The sequence below is a fragment of the Heterodontus francisci genome, chromosome 3 (genome assembly GCF_036365525.1).
Source record: "Heterodontus francisci isolate sHetFra1 chromosome 3, sHetFra1.hap1, whole genome shotgun sequence".
Lineage (NCBI taxonomy): Eukaryota > Metazoa > Chordata > Chondrichthyes > Heterodontiformes > Heterodontidae > Heterodontus > Heterodontus francisci.
In genome coordinates this window covers 189,913,537-189,926,751 of record NC_090373.1, presented here as the reverse complement: position 1 = coordinate 189,926,751, position 13,215 = coordinate 189,913,537, and the positions used below count along the sequence as shown (strand labels likewise).

The 13,215-nt window shown below is 44.7% G+C and overlaps 1 protein-coding gene across 4 annotated transcripts in view; it reads left to right on the top strand.

Annotated features, from left to right (window-relative positions):
- Window positions 1–13,215, top strand: part of LOC137365328 (CSC1-like protein 2) — a 94,456-nt gene that overhangs the window by 70,882 nt on the left and 10,359 nt on the right. For 3 of the 4 annotated variants that reach the window (XM_068027923.1, XM_068027922.1, XM_068027925.1), the window contains 6 exons: window positions 2,756–2,821; window positions 3,463–3,625; window positions 6,675–6,780; window positions 10,028–10,195; window positions 11,458–11,570; window positions 12,351–12,413. In XM_068027923.1, the coding sequence (XP_067884024.1) occupies window positions 2,756–2,821; window positions 3,463–3,625; window positions 6,675–6,780; window positions 10,028–10,195; window positions 11,458–11,570; window positions 12,351–12,413 (679 nt within the window). The remainder of the gene's footprint in view (window positions 1–2,755; window positions 2,822–3,462; window positions 3,626–6,674; window positions 6,781–10,027; window positions 10,196–11,457; window positions 11,571–12,350; window positions 12,414–13,215) is intronic. The other variant, XM_068027924.1, reaches the window with a different exon arrangement.

The following is a 13,215-nucleotide window of genomic DNA, read 5'->3' as shown; positions in this document are numbered from 1 at the left end:
TGGTTTGTTGCAACACCATGAAATTTACAGTTTAAATATGTGAAATTCATGATTCTTAAAATGCTGTGACCATGAAATTTGTAAAATTTGACTGTGAATTTGGTAGGACCCTACCTATGAGGAAAGATTGAGTAGACTAAACCTATATTCCCTAGAGTTTAGAAGAATGAGAATTGATCTCATTGAAACACTTAAATTTCATAATGGGCTTGGACGGGTTCGATGCTGAATGTTTCCCATGGGGAATCCAGAATTAGGGGATGTAGTCTCATGATAATGAGTCAAGCATTTAGGGCTGAGATGAAGAGAAACTTCTTCAAAGGGCTATTAACCTTTGGCATACTGTACCCCAGAGAGCTGCCAATGCTCAGTCATTGAGTATGTTCAAGGTTGAGTTAGATAGATTCTTGATAGACAAGGGAGTCAAGTGTTATGGGGGGCAGACAGGAAAGTGGAGTTGAGGCCACATATCATATGGCGGAGTAGGCTCAAGTGGCCGAATGGCCTACTCCTGCTCCTAATTCACATGTTTGTATGTATTCAAGACAGAGGTTGATAGATTTTTGGATACTAAGGGAATCAAGGGATAATGGGGTTAGTGCAGGAAGGTGCAGCTAAGGTAGAAGATCAGACATGATCTTATTGAATGGTGCAGCAAGTTGGAGGGGCCATGTGCTTTCCAATTTTCCACTTATCTCCTTTCTGAAAGTTGGTCTATTGCTTCTTATATCTCTCCTGTTGGTGATCCTATTTTGGATCACTTCTCAATTTCTTTTGAAGGTGTCAGCCCTGGCTGTATGGGTAGAACTCTTGCCTCTAAGTCAGAAGGTTGTGGGTACAAGTCCCACTCCAGATATTTGAGTACAGAATCTAGGCTGACACTGGGGGAGGTGCTGCACCGTTGGAGGTCTTGTCTTTCAGATTAGAGGTTAAAACAAGGCCCGGTCCGCGCTCTCGGGTGGATGTAAAAGATGCCATGGCAGTCTTCGAAGAAGAGCAGTGGAGTTATCCCAGTGTCCTGGCCAATATTTATTGCTCAACCAACACCACCAAAAACAGATGATTATCTCATTGCTGTTTGTGGAACCTTGATGTGCATAAATTGGCTGCAGTGTTTTCTAAATTACAGCAGTGAGTACACTTCAAAAGTGCTTTATTGGTTGTGAAACACTTTGAGACATCCTGAGGTGGAGAAAGATGCCATAGAAATGCAAGTTCGATTTTTCTTTTGGCCTGTTCATCCCCCAGTCTGCCTGGTAAATTACTCCAGATACTCTAAACTCTTTGTGTAAGGAAGCTCAAACTAATAGTGATCGAGATTTACTTCTCAATTGTGTATATTTCTGACTTCCGGTTGTATTATCATGTCTTATTGTAATCTCCAGGATTTATTTCATAAACCATTTAGTATTTGGTAAACCTCAGTGAGATGTCTCATTAAATCTAAGAACAAAATACTGAGGATGCTGGAAATGAGAACAGAAAGTGCTGGAAATACTCAGCAGTTCTGGCAGCATCTGTGGAGAGAGAAACAGAGTTAACATTTCAGGTCAGTGACCTTTCATCAGAACTGGCCAAAGTTAGAAATGTAACAGTCTTTGAGCAAGTGAAAGGGGGGAGAGGGGAAGAAGAACAAGAAGGAAGGACTATGATAGGACGGAGGGGGGAAGAGATTAAATGACAGATGTCATGAAACAAAATGCAAATGGAGTGTTAAATAGTTACAGCGAAAGACAAAGCACGAGTCCAGAGAGGGTGCTAATGGCAGAATAATGAACAGCTCTGAACGAAAGCAAAAACATGAAAAATCAGTTTAAGATTAGCACATGGTTAAAAACTAATCAAAAAAGAAAAAATATATAAATTTTAAAAAATGGGGCTCATGATCTGAAATTATTGAACTCCATAGCAAGTCCAGAAGGCTGTAAAATGCCTAATCAGGAAATGAGGTGCTGTTCCTCGAGCTTGCACTAATGTTCACTGGAACATTGCAGCAGGCCGAGGACAGAAATGTGGGCATGAGCACCAGGTGGTGAATTAAAATGGCAAGCAACCGGAAGCTTGGGATGCTTGCAGACCGAGCAGAGGTGTTCTGCAAAGCGATCACCCAATCTGCGTATACTGTATTCGATGTTCACAATGCCATCTCCTCTACAGCCTTCTGGACTCACTATTGAGTTCAATAATTTCAGACTATGAGCCCCATTTTTTAAAAAATATTTTTTTATTTATATATATATATTTTTTAACCATGTGCTAATCTTAAACTTATTTTTCATGTTTTTGCTTTCGTTCAGAGCTGTTCATTATTCTGCCATTAACACCCTCTCTGGACTCGTGCTTTGTCTTTTGCTATAACTGTCCAGCACTCAATTTGCATTGTTCCATGACATCTGTCATTTAATCTCTTCCCTACCCCCTCTGTCCTATCACAGTCCTTCATTCTTCTTGTTCTTCCCCCTTTCACTTGTTCAAAGACTGTTACATTTCTAACTTTTGCCAGTTCTGATGAAGGATCACAGACCTGAAACATTAACTCTTGTTTCTCTCTACACAGATGCTGCTAGACCTGCTGAGCATTTCCGACACTTTCTGTTCTCGTCTAATTAAATCTCTTTTGTTTGGGCTGTACAGATTGAGTCCTTTTTAAATTTTCCCCTCTGGCTTGATCCTCTCAAGCTTTAATTATGTACCCTTACAATGGCATAACTATATCTTAACTGAGTCACTTCATGTGCCCCTCTCTGTGTTGCAGTCTAGATGTCTTCTTTCGATGGCTGTTTGACAGGAGTTTTCTGGAGCGAGCGAAGATTAGATTTGAGTGAGTATCATGCTCTTGAGGCTGTTCACGTACAGCAGGAATTAGAGATCCAGTTTGAAAGGGATGGATTTATGGGGCAAGTGTGTGTGTGATGAGTTTGCGTAGGTTTGGAGGACGCAGAGTTTTTCGGATGGATAATTGGGTATCTTTAAGGTATGGGTGTATGGAGGGGAAGGGTAAATGTTTGAGATATTGTGTGTGTGTATACACTGGATGAATGATGCATACGTTGATGTCTATCTGTGTGTGAGCACTCTGTATGTATGATGGATGAGTTTATGGGTAATGTATGAGGGGTGGATGAGACATCAGTTGATGTGTCTGTGCATATGAAGGATGAGGTTATGGGGTGGGTTTCTGATAGGGTTGTATGAGAGGTAACTTATCTTGGGTTGGAGGGTGAGATGCCTGAAGGATGGGTTTCTGGGCAGGGTGCTCTGCTAGAGTTGACTAGTTTGGTTCCACCAGTAGCCAGTAGTAATAGTGCCCCAACAAGAGCAGCCTTTGCATTAGAGGAAAGGCACTACATTGTTTAAAACTCAAGCTGAACCAGTAATGGTTGCTGCTGCCAGAGGAGCTCTGACACAGGGCAGTTTGACTGTAGCTCTCCGCTAGATGCTGTCATCTTATTTTATTTCCAGGTGCGTGTTTCTCCCTGATCAGGGCGCCTTCTTTGTGAACTATATCATTGCGGCTGCCTTCATTGGGAACTCAATGGCTCTCCTCCGTCTCCCCAGCCTACTGCTCTACACAGTCAGGATGTTGATGGCCAAATCAGCTGCAGAGAGAAAAGTAGTCAAACAGGTGGGTCCTAGTCCTCTGTGGGTTTGCCTATGAGCAAGCTTCATGTTGTAGGGTCACAGTTTTTAACATGGAACATGGGAGCAGAAGTAGATCATTCAGCCCCCTCCCCCGAGCCTGGTAAACCAGAACAAGGTGGGGGGTGGGTGGGGAAGTTGGGCCCGTCTCCCTCACAACCACCTCCAATTCAGCAGCTGCCAGAAAGGGAGTTCAGGTGCTAATAGGCCCTATGGCTTCTCCGATACTTTGTGCCGTGGCCCATTTTCGGGCTTGAGATGACTTCTGAAGCGCTCAAAGCTTTCAGAATTTTTTGATGGCCTATTTTGATACTCCCCTTTTAGTTGACTTAATCCCCTTTAAATTTCACATGCCTGCTTTACTCACCCCCTACACCTTCTCCACTATTGGATGCTCCATGTGTCCATCCAAACTTGCAGCTGCACTCATGAAAAGAAAATGCAAATTAGGTAGTTTGAGTCTGTTTAAAACCCATTAATAGCTGTTCTGGTGCAATCTTCACCAAAATTGGGATACCTTGGCTCCAAAAATCACAACAAGCACTCTCCAGTAAGGTCAAGAAAATTAAGCATTTATATTAGTGTTTCAGAATATATAATACAGATAATTTACTCTGAAGTGCAGTGTCTTAGTGAATGCAGTATTCAATTTGTGCAAAGTCCCAAAAACAGTAATGAAATAATAGTTAATCTAGTTTGAGTGATGTTGGTGAAGAACTGTTGGACATGATATCTGGAGATTGCCCTGCTCACCTTCCACAATAGTGCCATGGCACCCTTAAAATCCACCTTGATTTAAGTGTCATTCAAAGGACTCAATGTCCCCTGCTGTGCTGCAGCATTAGCCTAGATTATGCACTTAAATTTGGAGTATGCCTTTCAGGTTAGAATGCCACCAACAGAGCCATGCTGTCACTTGTATAGAATAGTCAGATAGAGTCGATGATCTTTTGTATGCCTCCGTCCCAACCTCACAATTATACTCTCTACTGTACCCTCTGAGTGAGGTTGCCAACATGCACTGAATTAATTGCAATTTTGTGCTGCAGGAATTAGGTTTACTATGTCCAAATCCATGTCATATCGCACCCTCACAGCTGACAGAAGAAGCTTTCATCTTGTCTGTCTGGGCTGGGTTCTAACCCAGTGCATTTAAGGGAAAGCTAGACAAATACACGAGAGGGAAAGAAGTAGAAAGCTATCCTGATAGTCAGATGATGTTGGGTGGGAGGAAGCTTGTGTGGAGCATAAACGCCAGTATAGACCAGTTGGGCCAATTGGCCCATTACTCTGCTGTAAAGGCCTGCTCGGGTCTGGAAGGAAAACCCCGACCCGAACCTGACAGAACCACATCGGACCCTAGCCTGACCCTTCCCGAGTCCTTCCATTTTTTTCCCGCGCCCAACCTGACCACCAGAATGTTCCCTTCACCTACCTTCCAATTCCAAATCCGTTTTTCACCTTTTCAAATTGAAATACTTGCTGCAATATAAAATGATCACCGTCAGGACTCCAGTCCTCACACGTATGTAGACTAGAGTCCTGACAGTGATCATTTTATCTTTTTTATATAAATACTGTATATTTTATAATCATTAATCACTCAGGGCCTTCCTGGTCTCTGCATCTCAGCTGCTCACTGGATAAACTTGCAGCAAGTATTTCAACCTGTAAAGCAGAAGTCTAGGTAATGTATAATATTTTCTGAGCCTTCGGGCAATTGTTATGTTTATTTTAAGCAATGCAGATACTGATACAGTGTGGCACAACCTGTCTGGGCACAACTCCACGGGTTTCTGTTTAACTCGTGACCAAACAATCACTGACTTTGTGGCTCCAACCTTCATCTTTTTAAACAACCTTTCAAGTCCAATTAATACTGTGGGTGTCCGACCCAGGCCCGGCCCAACCAGACCCCGAAAACCAGACCCGGAAGAGGGACCCGACCCAAACCCGACACATGTTGTCGGGTCCCGTTGGGTTCGGGTCAGGTAGCAGGCCTTTACTCTGTTGTAGCATCAATGTAACCTGCTGCTTCACACTGTTCTCTTAGATACTTTTAATCACATCGCCTATAGTTCTAACCTAAACACTGCAACTTAATAAATACATTTGGAAAATGCATTAAGGTAGTATTTTGGTTTGTTGAAGATTCAATCCCTGATGCCCACTTTGGTAGAAAAAATGGAAAGACAGCATATTTCTTAAATAGTGAAAGGTTGGGAAGTGTCGATGTCCAAAGCCACCTGGGTGTCCTTGTTCATGAGTCACTAAAGGCTTGCATGCCAGTGCAGCAAGCAATTAGGAAGGCACATGGTTTGTTGGCCTTCTTCGCAAGGGGTTTTCAGTACAGGAGTAAAGATGTATTGCTGTAATTGTATAGAGCCTTGGTGAGACCACATCTGGAGTATTGTCTACAGTTTTAGTCGTCTAATCTAAGGAAGGATATACTTGCCATAGAGGGAATGCAATAGAGGTTCACCACTAATCCCTGGGCTGGTGGGATTGTCTTATGAGGAGAGACTGAGGAAACTGGGCCTGTGTTCTCTCAAGTTTCGAAGAATGAGAGGTGATCTCATTGAAACTTTAAAAAAATTCTTACAGGACGTGACGGTGGATGTAGATCAGATGTTTCACCTGGCTGGTGGGTCTAGAATCAGGGGACATAGTCTCAGAATAAGGGCTAGTCCATTTAAGACTGAGATGAGGAATTTCTTCACTGCGGATGGTGAATCTTTGGAATTCTCTACCCCAGAAGGCTGTGGAAACTGAATCGTTGAGCATGTTCAAGACAAAAATCAATAGCTATCTGGATACTAATGACGTCAAGGGATATGGCGATAGCGTGGGTAAATAGCATTGAGGTAGATAATCAGCCATGATCTAATTGGATGGCAGAGCAGGCTCGATGGGCTGAATGGCCTATTCCTGCTCCTATGTTCCTTCCTAGGTGGGATTGGCTTGCCATGGTGAAGGATAATGTTTGAGTAATGCCACTTTTAAGAATCATTGATGTACATTTCATTGCCTTTTAGCATCAAGCATATGAATTTGAGTTTGGAGTGAATTACGCATGGATGCTGTGTATCTTCACAGTGGTGGTAGCTTACAGCATCACTTGTCCCATCATCGTTCCCTTTGGTAAGGACTTGATGACTGTTCTATGTAACAGATTCACCCTATTACTGTAATTGGCTTCCCAGAAACAACAAACAAACTTGCATTTTGTAATGTCTTTTACAACCTCAGGATGTTCCAAAGCATGCCACAGCCAAAGAAGTTCTTTTTGAAGAGTAGTCACTGTTGTAACAAAGCCAGACATAGCAACCAATTTGCACGCAGGAGGGTCCCACAGACAAATAAAATGACCAGATAATCTATTCTAGTGATATTGGTGGAGGGTTAAATGCTCAGGATAGCAGGGAGAATGCCCCTGCTCTAAAATAGTGCCACATGACCTTTTACATTGATCTAAGAGGGCAGACAGGGCTTTTTGTTTAATTTCTGTTTTGAAGAACAGCACCTCTGACATTGCAGCACTCCCTCGGTACTGTACGCAAGTGTCAACATGGATTATGTGGTCAAATCCCTGGAGAGGAGCTTGAACCCACGATCTCTGACTCAGAGGCAAGAATTCTACCAACTGAGCCATGCTGGAAACATCCCTGGGCAAGGCAGGAGGAGGAAAGCAAAATAAGTTGCCTGGTTTCCCAGGACTTGGTGGGAAAGGGAAGGCGGAACTGGAAGCAGTTGACTAAGGCCCTTCTGTTCCAACTCCTGTTCCCAGTGGAACGTTGAGCCGGCTGCCTAATTAATGGCCGGTAGGCAGGGTAGCCGATTATGTAGCAGCCACATCAGCTGACGCAGAAGAAAGCGCTGGGGCACGTTTAAAGGATTGCTAGCATCTAAACCCAGTATCAAACTGTGGCCAGCAGGAAGCCTGCGATCAGCAACCATCCTCTTCAGCTAGCAACCAGACCCCTTCAGCCTCCAGCCACGGACCCCAATCAGCCTGCATGATGCCCATGCCACCTGGACCATGCCATGATCACAGGAACACCCTTCCAGTGGGCACTGAAATGCTACCCAGCCCACCCCACTTTCAGGCTCCTCTCCACTGAGTCCCCTGATTGGAGGAATAACTCCTCAGGGGGGGCCTCGATACCAAATACGTGGTTGCCCTACTCCTTCCTTGCAATGAAAGTGAAACACCTCACTGCACGCCTGCTAAGTGCAGCAACACCAACATCTCCCACTCTGTTGCCACCCTTGAGTAGTGCACGGCAGCTTTTGAAAGTATTTGGAGGGACCTGTAAAATCATTTTCAATTGCCTCCTTAATCATTTAAATTATCTTTTAGCGGCTCGTTTGAAATGCAAGCAGAGTCCCCATCCGACTTGCCATCGGCCGCCGTGAAATTGAGTCCCGGCGTGATGATAGCAGGGGCCTGACCTGATGCTATCTCATGTGATCTTATCCCCCCCCCCCCCTCCCCCCACCTCTGTCTGCTTTTTCCCAATAATAGCCTGGCCTTGGTCACTACCTGATGTTGCCGATGGAAAATATAATCACGTGGGCGTTTGGCCTTCTGCCTAATAACATTTCTACCACGGCATAGTGTGTGTGTGTATGCAAAATGCTGCAACCCCCCTCCCACCTTTGTGGATCTCTTGTTAAAAATACTACTCCGTGTGGTGCCAATCAATCTCTGCTCTTACCTGGGCAGCTGTTGCAGGGCTATAGTTGTCTTCAGTGACCGCCTCAGATCAGTGTAGGGTGAAAAAATAAAATTTCAGGTAGGGTTCACATTCCTGCTGTAGTGGTTAGATAGTTAAATACCCTGCTGATGTGTCTGTCTTGGCATATAATTCATAGAATCATGTGATGGTTACAGCACAGAAGGAGGCCATTCGTCCCATCATGTTTGTGCTGGCTCTCTGAAAAGTAACTTACCAAGTCTCACTCCCTTTCCACCATAACCCTACAAATGTTTTCTCTTCAGATAATTATCCAATTTCTTTTTGAAGATCTTGACTGAATCCACATCTACCACGCTCTCAGGCAGTGTGTTCCAGATCCCAACTACTCACTGCGTAGAATAGTTTTTCCTCATGTTGCCGTTACTTCTTTGCCAATCACTTTAAATCGGTGTCCTCTGGTTCTGGATTCTTTGGCTAATAAGAACAGTTTCTTCCTATCTACTCTGTCAAGACCCTTCATGATTTTGAACACCTCTATCAAATCTCTCAATTGCTTCTCCACGTAAGTGAAGTTGCTCATCCCTGGACCCGCACATCCTTCCTAAAGTGTGGTGCCCAGAACCGGGCACAATACTCCAGCTGAGGCTGAACAGTGTTTTTTTACAGGTTTATTATAACTTCCTTGCTTTTGTACTTAATGCCTCTATTTTGGATCCTGCATGCCGTTTTAACTGCTTTCTCAACCTGCCCTGCCACCTTCAATCATTTGTATACATGTAGCCCCCAGGTCCCTCTGCTCCTGCACCCCTTTTAGAATTGTAATCTTTAATTTATATTGACTCTCCTTGTTTTCAAACCAACATGAATCACTTCACAATTTTCTGCATTAAATTTTATCTGGCACTTGTCCACCCATTCCACCAGCCTATCTATGTCCTCCTTTTAATATTTATATGCCGATAAAAGACCTTTAAATTCTCTTTTATGTTAGCTGCTAGTCTCTTCTGACACACTCTCTTTGCTTCTCTTATTTCCTTTTTCACTTTCCTTCAGTCTGGTTCTCAATTGTATTATCCACCTGACATCTGTCCTCAGCACCATTTTTCTGCTTCATCTTACTTCATCTCTTTTGTCATCCAGGGAGCTCTGGATCGGTTTGCCCCACCTTTCCCTTGTGGGAGTGTACCTTGACTGTACCCAAACTATCTCCTCTTCAAAGGTAGCCCATTGTTCAGTTACAGTTTTGCCTGTCAATCTTTAATTCCAACTTTGTTGGGCCAGATCCGTTCTCACTCCATTGAAGTTAGCCCTCCCCCAATTAATTACCTTTGCTCTGGTTTGCTCCTTGTCCTTTTCCATAGCCAACCTAAACCTTATGATGCTTTGCTCATTGTTCCTTAAATGTTCCCCTACTGACACTTGACCCACCTCATGCCCCAGAAACAGTTCCAGCAACGCCACCTTCTTCATTGAACTGTAAGTTGAAGAATGTCTGCTTGTGTGAAGTACTGGAAGGTGGAATTGCTGATATCCAGAGCCTGGGCTGGCAGAGAAAACACCAAGTTCCTGAGTGAGTTCAAACTTGTGGCTGGCCAGGTGTGTCAGTGACTGAAGGCGGTGCGGTTTGTTGACTGTGATCATCAGTGCTAGGGTTTGCCTTTTGTCATGGTGTTTCCTTTGAACCGTAGGCCTGATCTACATACTGCTGAAGCATGTGGTGGATAGGTACAACTTGTACTATGCCTACCTGCCTGCTAAACTCAACAGGAGGATGCATGCTGCTGTGGTCAACCAGGCTCTGGCTGCACCCATTATCTGCTTGTTCTGGCTGCTGTTCTTCTCTGTGCTACGAGGAGGTAAATGTTTCTATTTTTCCTTTTCGTCTGGCAACCCCATGTCCTCTTGTGCTGAACCCTTTTTTTTTATGTCGAGGGGGCCTTTATTCCTCAGGCCCCCTTTATAAACATACTTATATTTTTAAAATAACTGTCAAAACCAGAAATAAACAAAAACTCAAGTTAAAATGCCATTCTCGGCGTCGACGATGCACTCCAGCCCACCGGTCGCGGAAGGCCTCAAGCGTACCGGCGGACACCGCATGCTCCTTCTCCAGGGACACCCGGGCACGAACGTAACCGCGGATGTGCTGTACCCTTGCAGGAACTGCCCCAAAAACGCTGAGCTACACTCCTTCCCAAAGTGTCCTCTGACCTACTCCACCAGGGAATGATGGTATGTAGAGCTGCCATTTCCTAGAGCTCTGATGAATAACTGAGTTTTAACAAACGAAATGGTTCACAGATCTTACTGACACTAAAGTCCCAAGTTTGCCATGATTTTCCTGTTCTTTCAGGGGTTTTTCACACCTGTAAAGGAACTTTGATTTTCCATTGCACCAATATATTAGTCCTGTAATTGTATTCCTCCAACTCAACATCTAGCTGAGAGCAGCAACTTGGCACTCATACTTTTCCCCCATATGCTCCCCTCTCCTAATTGCACGCTTTACTGGGGCTAGTTTCATGGAGGCCAGTCTTAATGGGTGACTGAGCTACTCAACTATGGAAGACTGTGCAAGTAATCCTGTCCCCACATCACATGTGCCAATTCTTCAAATGGGGAAGAGACAGGGATGTGGGGTCACTGGACAGTGTGTTTCTGGACGGATGGGCTCATTTGGACCTTTCTCACTCTAGATCACAAGGTGATCATGAAAGTGTTTGTGTATGGACACTGGATAAGGCAAGCAAAGTCTGGCTTAGCAGTGAGGTCTTTCAACGATCAGTTGGGTGAGGAAGCTCTGCCAACTCGACCGCAGCAAGAGTAAGCTCTGTCAAGACAGGATACAAAATGTGTGGGGAGGGGGCAGTTTTAACCTAACTCAGCTAACCTCAACGCAGGTGGGCAATTGACTGGATCAGATCTAGTACCTGAGTTTAATTTTTTTTTTAGTGTAAAACTGGCAGAGATCTAGATTAAAATTTCTGCCCCAGCACCCACCCTCCACTTCTGACTAGAGCTCAAACTGTCACTGTTGATTTTCTCCCCTCACTCCACTCCCTCTTCATTATGTAGACCCTTCCAGTTACTGTGTTTTTCCTCTTTCCCTCTTCTTTAGGATTGTCCGCGCCAACATCTATCTTCACCTTCACCGTGGTGCTGATGGCCATTGCTGTCGGCATCTTTTCCAGCTGCTTTGGCTATTTCAAGTACTTCACTGTGAACATGATGGTAAGTGAGGGAATTCCCCCACACTACGAGTGCCAACCTTCAGCGTGATCCTAGTGTCCTGCTATTTCTTGGGGAGGGGGAAGGGCTCCAGCGAGCCAGGACTGGGCTCTGGTTAAAAAAAAAAATGCTTCTGTGCATGTGTCAGCCCTTCTGGCTGCTGAATCACAAGAGATAGTAAAATTCCAAGCATGCTCTGTGCTATTGTCTGTGCTGGAATTAACAGAAGGTGGGTGGGGTGGATACTATAATAGATCAGAAGCATTTGGCCTAAGGAAAAAAAATCTGTTGCAGGCTGCTGCTGCTGGTGTATTGGGTGTTAATATGAGTAGGTTGGACTGCAATGTATCCTTCTGCTACCACTCGAACACCGTCGGGGGGAAGGAGGTGGCACGTTGGGAGTATCCTGCTGCCTCATCAGAATTGGAGGTGTGCTGATGTCTCCCATTAGATGTCCCAGCAGTTGGGCCTGCAACATCCATGCACCCACAAGAGGCAAGTGCACAGTACTTTATACTGGTGGAACTGAAACCCACTGAAGTAGCAGAGGATGATCGACCAGCTGTGGTCAGGGTGACATATTTCTTCACATAGATTTACTGCCTTTTTGACATTAGTTTTCCAGGATCCTTGTGCCATTCCCATAGCCCAGGCAGTGAGAAGGGTTGTGGGAACTGAAAGCAGAGTATGGTCACGCTGTTTACCAAGATCATAGCTGTAAGTTAAATGTGACAATGATCTAGCGGTCAGTGACTGATTGGAGTATACACCCTTTCCCCTCAGGGTATGAAATTGCCGACTGAAAAGACTGAAGCAGAAACGACTCCCCCTACTTGGCGATCAGAGGTAAGTAACACAGTGGTGGGATTTAACCTAAACAAGTGACTAGTGGATACATAAAGGCTAGTGAGACTGTTTTTTTGCAGGAGGGGAGAAAAACTACATCTTCACTAGTCTAATGACTAGTTGGGCATATCATTAAATAGACACTGTGCACAAATCTATCTTGGGTCTGCGGTGCCACTGTTTGATCAGGCCCTGTTTGACGGATATTATCGGGAGTCAAAGGTAGCTCAACCAGTCAACCTGACTTGTGGCCAGAGTGTCCTCTGTTTAAATCCAAACAGGGTATACTTGACTTCTTGATCTTTGTAGATGGATACAAGTTTCTTAGGCACAACTCAGTTGTTTTAACCACTACGAGGTCAATAAGGAATGAAACCGGATGGCCCGCCAGGCATTGACCTAGGCACCGGAAACACAACGGCAAACCCACCCCTGTTGACCCTGCAAAGTCCTCCTTACTAACATCTAGGGTCTTGTGCCAAAGTTGAGAGAGCTGTCCCACAGACTAGTCAAGCAACAGCCTGACAAAGTCATAATCACTGAATCATACCTTACAATGTCCCAGACACTGCCATCACCATCCCTGGGTATGTCCCGTCCCACCGGTAGGACAGACCCAGCAGAGGTAGCGGTATACAGTCGGGAGGGAGTTGCCCTGGGAGTCCTCACATTGACTCCAGACGCCATGAAGTCTCATGGCATAAGGTCAAACGTGGGCAAGGAAACCTCCTGCTGATTACTACCTACCACCCCCCCTCAGCTGATGAATCAGTACTCCTCCATGTTGAACACCACTTGGAGG